The 18,544-nt window shown below is 45.1% G+C and overlaps 2 protein-coding genes across 2 annotated transcripts in view; both read left to right on the top strand.

Moving 5' to 3' along the window:
- Window positions 1-3,446, top strand: part of PSMD14 (proteasome 26S subunit, non-ATPase 14) — a 95,041-nt gene extending 91,595 nt beyond the window's left edge. Inside the window, exons 11-12 of the mRNA XM_030852629.3 lie at window positions 533-595; window positions 3,034-3,446. Of these exons, the coding sequence (XP_030708489.1) occupies window positions 533-595; window positions 3,034-3,132 (162 nt within the window). The 3' untranslated portion in view covers window positions 3,133-3,446. The remainder of the gene's footprint in view (window positions 1-532; window positions 596-3,033) is intronic.
- A 4,139-nt stretch (window positions 3,447-7,585) lies between these two features.
- TBR1 (T-box brain transcription factor 1) lies at window positions 7,586-17,583 on the top strand. The gene is made up of 6 exons (XM_030849778.2): window positions 7,586-8,978; window positions 9,540-9,694; window positions 10,049-10,170; window positions 10,801-10,959; window positions 11,918-11,979; window positions 15,040-17,583. The coding sequence occupies exons 1-6, from the start codon at window positions 8,287-8,289 to the stop codon at window positions 15,893-15,895; spliced, it is 2,046 nt and encodes a 681-aa protein (XP_030705638.1). The 5' UTR covers window positions 7,586-8,286; the 3' UTR covers window positions 15,896-17,583.
- Window positions 17,584-18,544: the final 961 nt, after the last annotated feature.

The following is an 18,544-nucleotide window of genomic DNA, read 5'->3' as shown; positions in this document are numbered from 1 at the left end:
TGTTAGCTGTGGATCAAAAGTCAGTAGCAGGTCCTTTGATCCTAAGTGTTACTGATAGTTAGATACTGGGTATGCACAGTTTGGTTGACAAGAAAAAGGTGACAAAGATAATAGGAAGTTGGGGGAGAGCCATAGTGAAAGTAGGAAAAGAAAAAGGAGACAGAATGGGAGTAGTTAGTACCCCAGTGCCACAAGCAGCTCCCTTAGGGTCTTCCATCCTCCAGTTTAGCCATCCCTCAGATAATTCCATAACAGTTTTCAAATGGTTACCACTTCCATTTGGTGGTCCAATTGGATATTTTCAATGTCTTTTACAAATTTCTTAAGTCTGTTTTCAAAATGATGATGGTTATAGTTTTTATTACCCTGAAGGCTGTTCTGAAGATTAGCAGAATTACTTTTTTGTGCAATAAATTACTTGAATAAAAGGTTCTGTGAATGAAAATTATGATCATCATTATCTGATGATTATTCAGCAGTGGGAAAAGTACATTTAGAATTTGAAACTCTGTCCTTTGTGTTTCATTCACAGGCTGTAGAAGAAGAAGATAAGATGACACCTGAACAGCTGGCAATAAAGAATGTTGGCAAGCAGGTGAGGTGTACTGTAATAGGTTATGCATTCACATAATAACATGCTCTTGTAGAGTTAAAAGTATTTTGGAGCCTGTGTGATTTTTTTTCCCTGTCTGTTCACTGTACATTTTTCTTCTGTCATGTAAATGTGATGCTAATTTTAAAGGTCCCTGAATTATTTGATGTCAGATTCTTTTTGCCATCTATAGAGAAGTAAATCACAAATATACCTGTGAGATACTATCTTTAGTGAAAACAATTTTGTAGAAATAAAGTAGGAAACTTGTGTCCTGAGTTGATTTTCCAAGCACTATTTTTACTTGAAATAATATTGTCCATGAAGATAATAGAATGATAGGTTTATTTCATATGTAACAGTTTTAAAAATGATATAGTTTATCAATATGTAGGCTTCAATATATAGGTAATATTCCTGAGAAAGCTTAGAGCCCTGTTGGATTCTACTGAGTGAAGGGAAAGGGTTTTAAGTATTTGCTCTTTCACTTTTCCCAAGATGAAATATATATTTTAGTTCCTATTTTTCTGAAGGTTGGGGGGAACACAGCAACCAATTAAAAGAATCTACAGATTAATTAGACTGTTTTTTAAAGAATGTTGATTACATTTTTTCATTTCATGGAACATGGTTATCATATTGCTGATGTTGGCAGAATCTTGATATTTCAGATGCAAGACACTAAGCTGTCTTTGCTTTCAGCCATCCTACCATATGCTCTGATCCCATCACATCTCACAAGCTATGTAGGTTTGGGCCAGGACCATTCTTGGATGGGAAATCTCTAAGAATCACCCAGCTGCCACAAGAAGTAATGTAGATAACTGAGGGAAGTGTGTTACCAATTCACCGCAAAACCAGTTATTCCAATAGAGCAGTAGGGGCAAGGGTCTGACTTAAGTATCATAATTGGTGAAGTCAAATCTCACTGCATTCTGAATATTACAGTTTCATTAACAAGAGGAACCCTCCAAAACCGAAAATGAGGTATAATTCATCTTATTCTCTCATCCTGTGTGATACAGTCACCCTTGTTGTCTTTTCCCACTACTTATTTTAGTCTAATATGTAATATTAGATCACCAACTTGGAGCCTAGCATTCAGTAACTATTTTTTGAATAAATGACTCTGATGCTATAGTTTCTTGATGTAGATTCTATTTAACAGTTAGCAGCAAAGAAATTAAAAGTGAAACTGAAAATATATATAATTGGCAAAGTTTAATAATCATCAGAATCATTTTTTAAAAATATAGTACTTCACTAGTTTGGCCTCCTTTGTGGCAAAAGCAAAACTGCCTATGATGGAATCAGACCAATATCTTTTTCTCCTGCCGGTCTTTCTTAGTCTCTGTCACCTAAAATGTCCTAAGGCTTATTTCTGAAATAAAGAAAATTTAGTGTTGTGGTCTAGTTATTTGAAATTATTTGTAGCGTGTTGTATCTCTGGGTATTTTAAAGAAATCAAGCGTATTGAAATTGTAGTTTAGAAAAGAACAGCCAAGAAGTAATTTCAGTGGTGAACATTTGTTTAAAGTTAGGAGTCTTGGTATTTTAGCAAAATACATATAAGAAAATAATGGTTTAGTTGAAAGTTTTTTATTGTGTGCAGTATCTATCCTTTATTTCAAAGCTTTCAAATTTAGCTGAAATATTTCAATCAGCTCAGCCTTATACATAAATGTATATTAAGCATTTAAACTTAACCTCCTTTATTACAATGCAATTTTAAGTCTTGTTTTTAACTCAGATGTTTCAAATACAGATTTGATCAGGTTTAAATTAATGGATTGTACCTATATTCTTTTCTGTGATACATTTTTTCAAAATAGCTACACGAAATATCCTTAACATTTTAGAATTGATCCAAATTGTATTTAAATTTTTAAATTACTAACAGTGACTTTTGATCCAAGAATATTTCCTGAATCATTTAAAGCACTATTCCTGAAATATTAAAATTACATAGGAATTAAATTAAAATTACAGAGAAAGTGATGAGAATTCACATTGAACTCTTTCCTTTTGGTATGTCTGCTTTGAGTAAAGTACCCCCTCAGACATTCAGTATATATGAATGGCAGAAAGTATACACACATAATCAGGCTTATACACACAGATAAAATGCTTATGCTTTTTTAAAAAAATCAGATGATTTCGGATTTGTATAGAATTCCTTGTGACTATCATTTCTGCTGCAGAGTCATAACATCGATTGTGTAAATCGGTCTTTATTTTATCAGCTCCTTAACATTTTAACAGATTTAGAAATCCTGAAAATGTAACAATATATAGGGAAAGTTAAATTGTAAAATATATATAAATTTAGTTTTGGCTTTCTTTACCAATTTCATCAGCTACTGAAAAAAAATCTAAATAATTCATCTACCAGTAATATGGTTCTTTTTTCTTTTTCTTTCCTTATTCCTTTTTTCTTTTAGGACCCCAAACGTCATTTGGAGGAACATGTGGATGTACTTATGACTTCAAATATTGTCCAGTGTTTAGCAGCTATGTTGGATACTGTTGTATTTAAATAAAGCAATGCAAAAAGCTCTAGTGATACTTTCAGTGTATAGTCCTCTTGTTCCTAATGCTCAAAATCAAGGGACCTCTGAAGGTGTATTTGGTTAAATGTAAGACATCTGGCATCATTTGCAGCACTGTAACACCTTCAGTCTCCGTTGTGCAATTACTTCTGTTTCTTTAGTCAGGGTCTTTGCAGATTCCAAAGTTGTATAAGAATACATCAAAGTGGACAAATTTTGTTAAGATCCCATTTAATATTTGAAGAAATCAGTAACACAAATATATTTTGATTGTTGCTTACAAAATAAAATACATTTACAGTCTATGTCTCCTGAGGTCTTTTTGGCACTGGGTGGAATTGACAGAATAACATTTGACAGTGCACTGGAAATCTCACACAAAGATATGTTTTCCTTTGTAATTTAAGATAACACATAAAACATCAGTGTGATAACAAAACTTCACAAATGTAAAATGACTGCCATTAAAGAGTGGCTACCTCATTAGTGAGTAACCCAGAAAAATGTTGACATATTTTATTAAAAATATTTGTCACAAGTTAATATTGAATACTCAATATCTTGTTAACAGATTATACTTTCAGTATTTCAGAGGGGTACATATAAGGAGAAAAGGGAGGCAGTTTAAATTTAGACTTTGATGATTTTTTTTTTTTTTAAAGAGTACATTCCACCAACAGTGTTGCGATTGTCTGGGAATTGCCTGCTGCAAAACTTCACTAGACTTCCAGCTGAAACAGCCATAGAAGGTGTGCAGTGTCCTCAAAGCAAAACGAGAAACGTAGCCATAATGTGAATTGAATATCATGAGCACATAAGCAGTAATTTTGTTACTGTTTTCTCTCATCTTTCTTAAATTAACTTAGAAGTACCCAGTTTTCTGATAAAGACAAAAATTTGACTAATGGCAGTTTTCATAGATGACCTCGTCCCTCAACCTGTTTCTAACCTGATGTACATAAGTACTCACACATGGTACAGCACCATACTGGGTACACCAAAGAATGTGCAAAACGCATGGAGACAAAGATTTAATTGTCTCTCTCTTTGTGAAAAATGGTAAGAATGTTTCTAAGGCTTCATTAAAGAGGGAATTTACTTGGGGATTTAGAATTGAGCTTCAGCCTCTGATAGAGTAGTATGAATAATGTGGTGAACCAAATTACTCTCCTATTTGAATAATTCTAGGCTGTTCTTGGTTGCCTAATGAAAAGTTACCAGAAACTAAAAGTGGAAGTGGCTTAAATTCCCACTATGTTTCACAGTCTCTGTTTTTGGTGGAATAAGGTATTCTGAGCATTTCTTGATTGTCCTGTGGTTTCTTCTTTTAAATATAGTGATGGTATATTTTATATAGGACTTGTAATATGTATTAATTGTTGGGATTATAACAGCTAACCATTTACAATTAAAATATGAGTTGAAGTTTGTAGAAATTTTCCTTTTGCCTGATTTAAACTTGTGTGCAAGTGTTCCGGGTTTTTTTAATACATGATTTTCCCCTTTACATAAATCAGGTTCTGTGACTTCTTCACAGATAGTGTGAAAAGCTAGTCAAGATTATTTTTGTACAATATGTCCAAAGAAGAAGGCCTCAGTAATACAAGGGTTATTCTCAACATTGCATTGGAAACTACTTTTTTTTTTTTTCTTTCTTTCACTTTAGTCCCCTGAAAAATAGCTCCTGAGTGAGTAAAGTGACTGAGAAGGCTTACACAAGGCCTGCCTTTTGCTCTTCTTGTTTGATCACCTCATCTTCCGGGACTTCCCACAGTCACATACCATGTTCTCCCACTTGGTTCATGTTGGAGACGTTCCCAATTTCAAAACCTTACCAGAATCCCTCCTAGCAAAAACCTACAGTTTTGTGGACTTGGAGTCAATCAGAATGAGGATGTCTTAAGAAGGCTCAGTGAACACCTTTCTCTTGGAATGCACAGCTATTTTAGCAGCAGCCTGATAACCCAGGCCGAGGCAGGCACTGAAACAACTTATTTAATCACAAGCTCAATAAGCCACTTCAGGGGGTGTGTGTGTGTGTGTGTGTGTGTTTATGTGAGCATCTTTACCGGTCTCTGCAGCACTAAAGCAGCACTAGAACCAAAACTCTTGCCTCTAATACAGAGATGTTCCCGCTTTCCACTTAGCCTAGTGTGGGGGCATCAAAAGCTCCAGCCTCACTATTCAGTGCCATCTGCCTGTACCAGGAGCACCTGAGTCTTCCGGGAGCTCATTAGAAATACAGGCCTGCTGAATCCGAATCAAGAATCCTGGTGTGGTGCATAAGCACTTCTAAAGTTTGAGAAGACCAGCTCTATGGAAGTATGATTCAAGAGCTGATGTGCTGATTCTGAGAAAAGCCTGTTTTCCTTCTTGAGCATATATGTTAAAGACGTAGCCTGTATGTGAGGAATCACTGAATTCAGTACTGGTAATCTAAGTGAGAATGCACATTTATCTCCTAATCCAATTCCTTAGAAACTCTGAGGAGGAGGCACTCTCCCTTTCCTCTACTTTAACAGTCATTTTTAGCATTCTTCATTTTTTAAAAAGCCAGTTCAGGGTACCGGGAATAACAAAACCCGAAAAAGAATCCAGGTAGAGTCTCTCCTTTCTGCGACACACTGAAGGCTCTGTCCCACCGAGGAGGGGGTGGAGAGGCATTCGGGGACAAAGAAGTGAATGATTGAAAAAGGGGAAAGCAAGAGTAGCCAAAACCAGGCCAAAGGCTCTCGGGAGAAATGGTGGTGAAAGGTAAAAGGCAAAGAAAACCAAGCGTCCAATAATGTCATAGCTGCTGTCCCCTCCCCCCACACCCCAACGCCTCAACAGTTAAGGCCCTGCTTGTTAGTGAAGCTTCCTGGCCACGAGCTGAGATTTGCTTTCGAAAGGAAAATGGGGTCTGGCTGTATTTTTTTTTTCCCAGTCCGGGACATCTGGGCACCAACCCTTCCGGCCCTGGGCCGCGCTCGCCGGGCCTTGCCACGCCTGGTGCCCTCTGCGGCCAAGGCGCCCGCCCGCCTCGGGGGCGCAGTCCGGGCTCAGCGCTGGCCGCTCAGCCCCCAGAGGCGGCGCTCTCAAAATGCGCCCGCCTAGGCGCAGGTCGAGTCGGGTTAGACCCTCTCTGCAAAGCGCCAGACCCACCCAATGTCCCCGGCGCCGCTCTCCCTCAGGGAGCGGCCGGGCCCGAGGAAGGCAGATGCACTCTCTCGGAGGAAGGTACGAGCTCCACCGGGCGGAGGCGCCCAGGCCGAGCCTCCGGCAGGGAAAGTGTGTGTGCCCCCGGGGTCCGCGCCAGCTGCCGCTCGCCCCGCGCTCCCCGGGTCTGTGGGCGGCTCCCTCTCGGGACCGCCAGGGTGCTGGGGAGCCTACGGGGACCTTAGACAATGGAGCCAGAGCGGGGCGGCTGGCCTGGGGCCGAGCGCCGGGCGCGGGGGTGGCTTCTCTCGCCGCCTGCCCCCGCAGTGCCCCGCGTGGAGCCGGCCCGCCAGTCAGCCAGCTCGCGGGGCCGAGCTGAGCTCCGGCGCTGCGCTCCTCCTCCTAATTCCCGCGCGGCTCGGCGTCCCGGGAAAGCCACAGGAGGGCAGGTTGGCGGGTGCCGGCCACGGGAAGCAGCGTAGAGCGGTGAAGCCTCTTGGCCCTCGGGTTCGGGCGGAGGGCTGGGCTCCTCTGTAGACCCAGTACTGGGAGATTTCTTCCTACACCTCGGTGCTGCTTTGGGCCTCGTGCTATTGATTTGTGCCAACATCCTTTTAAACTGGTTCTTTTCTCTATTCCTCTTTAGATTCTTTCTCATTTTAAAATTACTGGCATGGATTCTTTTTCTCCCCTCCAGATTATAAAAACATTAAACACACACACACACACACACACACACACACACACACACACAGAGTCTTCCGTAACGATCACTGCGTTGACACCACTTCCACTCTGTCTCCCCAGATCAACGCTTCTAGGGAACCCATTTGCGCGAGGACCCGGCCCTCTCTTTTCCTGGCGAGGCTTTTGAACCTGTCGCCAAGGCCGTACCTCAGAGAGAAGGAAGTGCAGTGGCATGCGAGGCATGCATGGCGCCTGCCCCCAGTTAGATGCTCTTCAGATAATCTGCAACCAAGCTCGCTGATAAAATATTTAGGGAAGACCTCGTAAACATCACAGCAACTACATTAAGGCACTTCAGCCCGACAGCTTATGATTATTTCAAAACTTAAAAAGGAGATCATTGATTGTCACTGTTTCTGTGCTCAACCAAGAAACCGAACCTTCCCGAGGTGGGTGGATGGGGGGGCTGAGTTGCTTGCCTTTCTCCCCCACTACTCCCCCTTCCCGCTCTCTCTCATGGAGGTGGCTCTCAGCAGCAGTGATTTATTTATGTATGTATGTAGTTTAAAAGGTGTGCGTTGGTGGGGGTGTTCGTGGAGGACACACAGGACCTGCTCACAAAGGACTGGGTCAGGTGTCTTGTGCTTCTGTATTAACTGGAAAAGACAGACTCTGGAACTTTTACAGGGCGAGAAGAGGCCACCGGCTCGCGCTTTGTATACTTTGCACTTGAAATCGTTACATTCAACTGAATATTTGGCTCATTCAGATCCGAAAAATCTCCTAGCATCGTTGAATTCCCTCCTCCGCCCCTCAGCTCCAAAGGAGGGAGGTGGGGGGAGAAGGTAGGAAAATGTTTAGTAAATTGCACATCTTTGAATCTTCCTAAAGCAGTGGTCACAAAGCTTAAAGGTGACACAACAGTGCTCACGTAAAACTAACACACGTTCCCCATCCCACCCCCAAGCCAACAATAAAATCATCCCCTTCAGTTTGCCATGATCGCAGCGACCAGGAGCCAGGTGATTATCCTAATTAATGTCTATCTAATTAAATTACTGTCAGCAGTTAACCAATGGCAGGAGCCGTTTCATCGGCTGCACAAGCAGCAAGATCAAAAGTGAGCCTTTTCTGATTGCTGCATAGTGTCAATTGGCCAATCTCTTCTCCCAGGGAAAAAAAAAGTAAATCAAACCTTTGAGAAGCATTTGCTGGTTGAAGTGCTTTCTGTCTAGTGAGGGGGTCTGTGGATTTCTAGTTTATGATAAATAGGACTTTAAAAACCAGGGACAGGAGGGTGAGTGTTCAGGTTCCAGAGCTATGCAGCTGGAGCACTGCCTTTCTCCTTCTATCATGCTCTCCAAGAAATTTCTCAATGTGAGCAGCAGCTACCCACATTCAGGCGGATCTGAGCTCGTCTTGCACGATCATCCCATTATCTCGACCACTGACAACCTGGAGAGAAGTTCACCTCTGAAAAAAATTACCAGGGGGATGACGAATCAGTCAGATACAGACAATTTTCCTGACTCCAAGGACTCACCAGGGGACGTCCAGAGAAGTAAACTCTCTCCTGTCTTGGACGGGGTCTCTGAGCTTCGTCACAGTTTCGATGGCTCTGCTGCAGATCGCTACCTCCTCTCTCAGTCCAGCCAGCCACAGTCCGCGGCCACTGCTCCCAGTGCCATGTTCCCGTACGCCGGGCAGCACGGACCTGCGCACCCCGCCTTCTCCATCGGCAGCCCAAGCCGCTACATGGCCCACCACCCGGTCATCACCAACGGAGCCTACAACAGCCTCCTGTCCAACTCCTCACCGCAGGGCTACCCCACCGCCGGCTACCCCTACCCACAGCAGTACGGCCACTCCTACCAAGGAGCCCCGTTCTACCAGTTCTCCTCCACGCAGCCCGGGCTGGTGCCCGGCAAAGCGCAGGTGTACCTGTGCAACAGGCCCCTTTGGCTGAAATTTCACCGGCACCAAACGGAGATGATCATCACCAAACAGGGCAGGTAATGCTACGTTCTTGGCTGCCGCTGCTCCAGGCGCGGTCCGGGGGCAAGTGCACCCGGCTTGTGACCGCCGCGGCAGCGAAGATTCGGGGTCGGGAGCAGAGTGGAAGGCGCTCTGGCGCGTCCTAGAGTTGGCTGGTGTTGGAAAAACGGAAAGTGGAAGGTCTAGCCACCGCGGTGATGTCGGGGAGGGGGGTCCCGCTCTAGAAAGGTGGTCGGAGAGCCAGTCAGTGGCCGGAGAAAGGAGAGCGAGAGAGAGGGGGAGAGCCCTGGCCGGTGGCCGGGAGATGGGAGGGACGCATCAACGCCCGATGCACCGACAGGTGGAGATTCGGGTCGCCAATCTCGCTTTTCAGCTGGGCAGTGCTACCTGCCGACTCCCCGACTTCAGCCCCACTTCTTTTCCTCCGCCACCACCCCTTTTCCAACCCAGCAAACATTCGCTCATTGACGCTGAGAGAACAAGTTTTGCTTTGCTATCTGGCGCCTCGCTTCTTGCATTTAATCTTTAACATTTATGTTTTTCCCCCTTGTTTTCTCCCCCCTTCCTAATTTAAATAGGCGCATGTTTCCTTTTTTAAGTTTTAACATTTCTGGTCTCGATCCCACGGCTCATTACAATATTTTTGTGGATGTGATTTTGGCGGATCCCAATCACTGGAGGTTTCAAGGAGGCAAATGGGTTCCTTGCGGCAAAGCGGACACCAATGTGCAAGGCAAGTCCTTCCAATTAACACGTTTTCCTGACACTTATTTAGGTGAGAATGATTAATTAAAGCCTTTGTGGACTGGCTCGAGCGACTTTTAAAACGATCGGCCAATGACTTCTAAAAGCAAACGAGGGGGATAGGGGGACAGACTGAGCCGCGAGAAGGGGGAGGATTATGCAAAAGCAATTTTAATCATCCCAGTTAATAGGAAGAAAGCACGGCCTAAAAAGCCCTAGCTAATGGGCCTCACAGTGGAATAAGGGGTGTGCGTATGTGTATATGTGTGTGTGTCCTACGTGGTGAGGAGTTAAGACTGGGCAGTGCCCGGGGCACATGTAAACAACTTGTTTCTTTCTCTAGGAAATCGGGTCTATATGCATCCGGATTCCCCCAACACGGGGGCTCACTGGATGCGTCAAGAAATCTCTTTTGGAAAATTAAAACTTACAAACAACAAAGGAGCTTCAAACAACAATGGGCAGGTCAGTGGCTCAAGCGCTCATTTCTCTCTCTCCCTCTCTTTCTCTCTCTCTCTCTCTCTCTCTCTCTCTCTCTCACACACACACACACACACACACACACACTCACTTATACATACTCGTCCCTCCCTAAGATCCAGTTCATCACTTTAAACCAACATGAGAAACTGGACACGTTTCTTTGCTTCATTAAAAAGACTTCTAAAAAATTCTATTTCCATCCTCCGAAATTATATTAAACAATCTACAAAGTTGTTCTTCTCCCCCCCTCTCGCCCAATTCCCGAGTTCCCAACCTTCCCAAGTACAAATACTTGGTTGATTTTGAGAAGGAAACGCGCAGGATCTGCAGGTTGTGAAAATCTTTGTTTCTCCTTAAAGGAGGACAGGGAGAAGGGCCCTGAGGATCGGGCGGTCGGGTTTGGTTTTCCTCCCGTGCTCGGGCGATCCGTGCTCCCGGGCAGCGAGGGCTGGTCTGCCCCCGCCAGCCAGTCACCAGCCGGGCGAGGCCCGCTATCAGTTACTAGGGGCGGCGGGCTCCTTGCAGCCTCCGCGCGGCGGGCGGCGCAGAGCCCCGCGCACGCCGGCTGCGTTAACGCGCCGCCCGGCGCTCCCCTTTCTCTCCGCCGGACAGATGGTGGTTTTGCAGTCCTTGCACAAGTACCAGCCCCGCCTGCATGTGGTGGAAGTGAACGAGGACGGCACGGAGGACACCAGCCAGCCCGGCCGCGTGCAGACATTCACTTTTCCCGAGACTCAGTTCATCGCCGTCACCGCCTACCAGAACACCGATGTAAGGAGGCCTGGGGGCTGGGCGCGCGGCGGTCGGCACCGGCTTCTCCAGGCCCGCGCCGCTACCCCCGGCCATCCCCCGCTCTGGCACTAACGTCAGCCGCAGCTGGCTCTGCTGCGCCTTTTAGGCGTAGGGCTAGGGGCCTGCTGGGCACCTTCCCTAAACACCTAGCCGGTGGGAAAACGCTTCCTATTCGTCTCCGTCGCGGGTCACCCGGGCCACCTTTAAGGTGACCAGAATTTCTCGGGCCTCTTGGGAATTTTTATTTAGTTTTCAAGTATCACTTTCTGGGTGATCAAAAGAAACCCACATTCATATATTTAAAACCTACAATAAATTACTGGGGGCTACGAAGTGAGTTTTCTAGCAGTTTGAACTTAAGCATTTGCAAGTTTGCAGAAACTTATTTTACTACTGTTGATTTGACTACTAGAATTGATGGTGTTTTTTAAAAACTTAAATGAAAATATTAGAAGTTAAAAATATGCGTTTATTTTAAATCAAAACTGATTTTAAGATGCAGCTTGTGGGTTCTTCAAGTTGTGTATCAAAAGCGACCGATTTTAAAAAATATGATGAAACATTTAAGATACGCAACATTTTTTAGTGATGAATTCAAGTGCCCCTTAAAGATTTTTGCCTGAGTAAGGGCATTATGTAACAAGCATTTAAAAAAAATGAGCATTTGAACCAATTTAGAACACATGGGAGAGCTAATTGAAAGCAATTCTTTAGTTTTAGTCACCATTAATTTAAACATGTTCCTCATAACTTTCATCATACTTTCTTTTTTTTCCTTTCCACCCATTCCCTCAAATTTTTCAATTAGGGAAACTTTGCTATTTAATGAAATTGTGGGCCGTAAGCCCCTGTAAAAAGCGGCAGATGACATATCCTTAAACACCCAATCCTCTGTATAGAATGTAAAATCGTATTAATCTTTTTTTCTCTTTTCCAGATTACACAACTGAAAATAGATCACAACCCCTTTGCAAAAGGATTTCGGGATAATTATGACACGTAAGTAGTTTTGCACTTTCTCAAATTTGTGGAATTGGGCTTTAGGTCAAAGGTGCATTGCTTTGTACAAGGCTTTTGGAAGCTAGAAAGTGTGAAGACAGGGTTGTTTTCGAGGTTTTCCTTTCCTTTTTGTCGGCTCCCCTTCTCTCTGGTGACCTGGCTTAGTACTTCTGTGGTTTTGGTGAAAGGTTTCCTCTGCCTATTTTTAGCTTTTGCGTGAATTACAAAGTTGTTGGCGGGGCTCGGGGACTGGCTGGCTGGGGAAGCCGCCCTGGTTCCCGGGTGCGCGAGTTGTATGTGGCACTGCAGATGCTCAGCTCAGATTGTCTGTGTCTGAAACCACCCGAGTCTGCCTGAAAGTGCATGTGGCTCTGGCAGTTGTTACAGTCTCCTTGGCATATGTGACTTTTATTTACCCATTTCCAAGTTTTGTGTAATAGCTTTTCCTGTGCAAGTTTACTATGGACTGAATAAAAATGTGCACCCACTACAGGCAAGTTCACGAGCACAGCCGATATTGCAGTCACTTCAGGCTTTGGGAAGGACCCAGGTTCTGTTGCTGTGTATTATTTATGCTTCGAAAGAAAAATATTTCCTCTTATCGTTTTTATCTAGGTGCGTTTTAATTAAATGTGTTGGTTCCCTTTTCTCCAGGCATCACTTACCTACTCCATGTCTTTTCTATCAAAATGCTGTCCTCTGGGGGCAACAGTAGGTGTAAACTGAATACTTCCTGGGCTTGTTCTAGCGTTCTTCCTCAGAGCCCAGGTATAGTGCCTAGGAGTTCAGATGGAGTTATATAGCAAAATCTAAATCTGGATTATGGTGATCCCTTCACTTTTTTCTGACCATAGAAGGGAAGAATACATACATTTTAATTTCATGGCTTGCATTAAGTGCTTGGGATAGAACTACAAAGTTGAATCTGTCTTTGACTAGGAATAGATTAAATTTGTGGAGGAGACAAGTGGCTATCTCCAGGTAGATACCGAACTTCCCTCCTGATATTTTTATAACAAATTGAAAAGACAGTCATGGATGGTACTGCCTGTAACTGCCATGTGCATCCCTCAAAAGTGGTCCAAAGGAAGCAAGCCTCATCAGTATGATTCCCCAGGAAAAAAAAACTTGGCTACTCTAGTCCTTCCTCACAATCTAAAAAAGGTGGGCTCAGCACAGTGGAAAGTGTGTGGCCCATGAGACCAGAGATATTGGTCTCTGTACTAGGGGGTCTTGTAGATTTTGAGCTTTTAATTCTGCTGTGAACATCTGTTCCAAAGCATTTATTTTGCACAAATCAATTCAGTAATCCCAAGTGGGTTGGGACCTGGATGGGCATATAAACTGTATCTTTTGCAGATTGTTGTTTTTTTTTTTCTTTTTAAAATATTGTGGTGGTAAACAGAGAAGGTATTTGCACCTTGCTGGTTATGTTCCCTTCCTGCCTCCCTCTACTTGTTCTTATTTGAGGCTGGACTTAAATTTCAGGAGGGAAATTTTGTGCAGTAAGCAAACTGCACCTGAGCAGCCACAGCATGACACTCACTTGCCCCTCTTCTGGCTGACTTCTGTTGGAAAAAAACACTCCATTTGGTTCTTAAATCACTATATATTTCTCATAAAATGCTTCTTTAACTGTACAAGTGGTTATCTTAGACATTTATGGGTTAGAGAAGAGTAGAATGGTTTATGACACTCCCTTTCCACTGTTAATGTCGGTTATTTGGGCCTGGCTCCCTTTTGGAGAAACAGGGAGAGCAATGAAGAGTTCAGGGGGGCCAGGGGGTTTGCTTGGCCACTCACCAGGGAATCTCCTCCCCAAAGGATTGAGGTCTGACAAGACTGAGGCTCTCTTTCAAAACAGTCTGTTGATTAAAGATTAAAACATTTATGTGTGAGCTAAATAAAAAGGGAGGCATGTGTGTATGTGTATGAGAAAATACTTCGACCAATCTTGATCCAATCTCTGGTTCCTTCTCAATTCGAATGGGATTTTCTAGGCCCAGGGCCTAGAGCTAATCTTTGACTATTTTCTTTAAGGTAATTCTTAGTAACACAATTACTGTATGGGGTTGGGCAAGTTATTTAACTTCCCTTTGCCTCAGTTTCTTCACCTGTAAAGTGGGATAATAATGGTACCTAACTTGGAAAATTGTTGTGATGGTTAAATAAATTACTGTCTGTACAGTCCTAGACAAGGGTGCCTGGTACACATAATCAAGTTGTATAAGGATGAGCTATTATTAGTGGGAGACTGCTTGGCGGAGGTTGATAACTGTACTTCAAGAGTTTGCCCCCCAAGTTGTTGTTGCTGTTGTTTTTAACCAGTAACAGATCAAAAGCTGGGGAAAGAAGGTCAGAGTAAAGAATGCTTTTTCTCTGCAAAAGAATTTTACTGATTGATGACTTTGTTTCCAAGTAGTAATTCTAGTTTGTATTAGTGGTCGGGAGCTGGGGGTTGAAAGATCACACGGGGAAAACAAGACAGTAAGTCCTGCGGAGGCTTGCAGCAGTAACCCTCCCGGGTCTCAGCAGACTGGCGAAAACCAGTCCGATGCTTGTCAGTACCTGGGGGGCCCGCGCGTGTGTCAAATGGAGGAAAGCGGTCTTAAAAGGGTGGAAGTGGGTGACTTGTTTAGAAATTTCGCTCAGAAACTCTCACCGAAGAAGAAAGGCCCACTGGGCAAATAACACCTTAGTTCCTGGGTAAATCTGCCATAATGTGTACACATACAGTGGAGAAGGGGGATGAGAATCCCTTGCTGTGCTCCTCTCTCGGGCCCCCTGTGCACCTGGTGAGAGAACGCAAGAGAGGAGGGAAGCCTTCTTCTTCACCTGTATCATTTTTAGGTCCCTGAATAGACAGATTGATTCCTTTATAATTTCACGATTTATTTTGGAGAGGATGCAGGTCTGTGACCTTTTGTCTGTCTCCATCCTGGACGGCGGCAGGTTACACGTGGAGATGGTGTGGGTGGGCAACCAGGGGTGGCCTTCCCTTTTGCCCCCCGAAGGGACCTGGCGCCACCCTTCGGTTCTCTCTCTCTCCCTCCCTCGCAGGATCTACACTGGCTGCGACATGGACCGCCTGACCCCCTCGCCCAACGACTCCCCGCGCTCGCAGATCGTGCCCGGGGCCCGCTACGCCATGGCCGGCTCTTTCCTGCAGGACCAGTTCGTGAGCAACTACGCCAAGGCCCGCTTCCACCCGGGCGCGGGCGCGGGCCCCGGGCCGGGCACGGACCGCAGCGTGCCGCACACCAACGGGCTGCTGTCGCCTCAGCAGGCCGAGGACCCGGGCGCGCCGTCGCCGCAGCGCTGGTTTGTGACGCCGGCCAACAACCGGCTGGACTTCGCCGCCTCGGCCTACGACACGGCCACGGACTTCGCGGGCAACGCGGCCACGCTGCTCTCGTACGCGGCGGCCGGCGTGAAGGCGCTGCCGCTGCAGGCGGCCGGCTGCACGGGCCGCCCGCTCGGCTACTACGCCGACCCGTCGGGCTGGGGCGCGCGCAGCCCCCCGCAGTACTGCGGCGCCAAGTCGGGCTCGGTGCTGCCCTGCTGGCCCAACAGCGCCGCGGCCGCCGCGCGTATGGCCGGCGCCAACCCCTACCTGGGCGAGGAGGCCGAGGGCTTGGCCGCCGAGCGCTCGCCGCTGCCGCCCGGCGCCGAGGACGCCAAGCCCAAGGACCTGTCCGACTCCAGCTGGATCGAGACGCCCTCCTCCATCAAGTCCATCGACTCGAGCGACTCGGGGATTTACGAGCAGGCCAAACGGAGGCGGATCTCGCCCGCTGACACGCCCGTGTCCGAGAGCTCGTCCCCGCTCAAGAGCGAGGTGCTGGCCCAGCGGGACTGCGAGAAGAACTGCGCCAAGGACATAGGCGGCTACTACGGCTTCTACTCGCACAGCTAGGCCGCCCCTGCCCGCCTCGGCCCCGCGCCCCGCCGCGGCCGGGCCCCCGCCAGCCCCTCGCGCCTCTCCCCCTGCGCCTCCTGCCCACGCCCCACTCGCGCGCCCCCTCAGTTTGTTTGACCCTCGAACACCGTCTGCAGCGGCTTAGTACAGGTCTCCGAGTGTAATTTTAACCTTTTCTTTCTTTCTTTTTTTTTTTTTTGCACAGCAGTTTCCGCAATTAGCGCACCGACCTTCAACTTGGCTGTAAACCTTTTGGTTTTCCTACTTCCGAACCTTCTGTGAAGTTATCCTCCCAACAATTCCCCTTCCCCTCGTCTTTTTCTCACCCTCTCCTTCCCTTTCTGGTAATGAAACTCTTCACCTTTAGGAGACCTGGGCAGTCCTGTCAGGCAGCAGCTATTCCGACCCGCCAAATCTCGGCCTCCCCATTAACCGTAGGATGTTGACTCTAGAACCTGGACCCCCCAGCGCGTCCTTTCTTATCCCCGAGTGGATGGATGGATGGATGGTAGGGATGTTAATAATTTTAGTGGAGCAAAGCCTGTGAAATGACTGTATATAGTGTTAATTTACTGTAACGAATGGCTAGTTTTTATTCTCATCGTCAAGGCACAAAACCAGTTCATGCTTAACCTTCTCGTTCATTTCTTTTCCTTTCTTTGCCTTTTTCTCCACCCCCCTCCCCTTTAACATTTTTTCTGGTGGGATAATTAACAATATTCTAAGAGGCTCTGAAAACTTGAAACTTGAAAAACTAGATAATGATGGGTTTCTCACTTCTCCTCAATCCGTTGCATGAAATAATTACTCTGCCCTACTGCACACAAATAGCTAAGGAGAATCTGACCAAACACCTGTAAAGGATAGGTGTCTTTTCATAGGCAAGTCGATTAAGTGGCATGATGCCTGCAAAGCAAAGCTAACTGGAATTATATGTTTTTTACCCCTTACTTTTAAATAGAATAGCTCGACATCAGCAATATTATTTTGCCTTATTTGTTTTTCCCCAAGTGCCAAATCCATTACTGGTCTGTGCAGGTGCCACATATGCTGACAAACTGTTTCTGAGTATCTTTTCAGTTCCCCCCTCCACCTTTATATGCTGTAAATCTTTGTAATGAATATTCTACTAATGATATAGATGACTGAATTGTTGGTAACTATAGTGTAGTCTAGTGAAGATGAATTGTGTGAGTTGTATATTTTACTGCATTTTAGTTTTGAAAATGATTTCCCCGACACCTAGAAACAGCTGCAATTTGACTTCCTTGGGAAAACACTAGCATTAATGCAAGTAAGACTGTTTTTCCCCCTCCCACTAAGTCTTGTTATATTTGATAAGGAGCACTAATCCCCCTGAAAATAGATTAGTAGGATTTCTAATGTTGTGTAGCAAACCTATACTTTTTTTTGTATTTTAAAATTAATGTGAAATATGCATCATACACAATATTCAATCTAGATTCAGTCCATTGGGGGGATTTTTTTTCCTGATAGGAATTCAGGGTCTAAACGTGTGTATATTTTGGCTCTTCTGTAAATCTAATGTTGTGATTTTTATATTTGTTTCGTTTTGTCTGTGAACTGAATAATTTATACAAGTACACACTCCATTGAGAAACGTTTTGTTTTTTGCTCGTTTGTATCGTCTGTGTATAACAAGTAAAATAAATCTGGTAAAATGCTATGGTGTTTGAAAGCAGTTTACAGTTTGAAAATAATTTAATTGTAGATGATTATTTTTAAGGGTTAAGGAAGAATAGCCTGTCCCTACTCCAATATGGGGCAGTCTGTTTAGTGGAAACTGCCTCCCGTTTTCTTCTTAAATTTGTTTTATAGCACTACCAGTAATTACTTTTTTTCCTCTTATTTACAACTACTTAGTTCCCTGTGAGTCGTTTTACTTTGTTGCACTTTTTCTTTTTTTCAGGAAAATGTAGACACTTCCTTATATCTTTAAGTAGGAAATAACGTGAGCAGGAAAAGGAGGGTCTTTAATACGAAATTTAGAATTTCTTTAAATTTCACAAAGTCAGGAGGGAGGCTTTGGGCAAGAAAAGGGTGTGATTTAAATGCTTGTCAAAATAGGCTGTTGACCGCAGCTCTAGGCAGATGTCGAAAATTCCGGTCCTTAAATACGAGGCCTTGGAGTTGAGTGGTGAATCCGTAAATGAATACACAGGATGGCCTACATTTCTTGAGTGGATTGTTTTGGGGGGATTTGGGAGGGGTTGGAGGGGGGGAAGGACTCATAGAGCAAACTCGTGAAAGGTCGGTATTTAACCACTGAGCTTAAAACTTGCTTTAGGAGATATCTGGGGGGCACCACTCCCGTCTTTTCTACAACGGAACTCCTGTGCCAGTCCTGCCCAAGCCAGATCCCCATCCCTTGAGAAAAAAAATACAGAAATGTGGATATTCCAGCTGGGGGGTCGCTGCGTCTTAGTCAAGGTGTCCGCAGAGCTCTGCCTTTACCTCCTGGAGAAGCGATTTTTGTACTTTTGTGTCCAGAGAAACGAGATCCAAGAAAGAGGTGGAGAATGGTTCAACTTTCTTGCTTAGTCTGGGCCAGTCTCAGGTTATGGGACGAAATTTACCACCACCCAGAGACGGTCGTGTATCCCCTTTGCAATTTGACAGATGCAA

This window comes from Globicephala melas, chromosome 7 (genome assembly GCF_963455315.2).
Source record: "Globicephala melas chromosome 7, mGloMel1.2, whole genome shotgun sequence".
NCBI lineage: Eukaryota > Metazoa > Chordata > Mammalia > Artiodactyla > Delphinidae > Globicephala > Globicephala melas.
The sequence above is the reverse complement of the archived record's forward strand: the minus strand, read 5'-3'. Positions and strand labels throughout refer to the sequence as shown.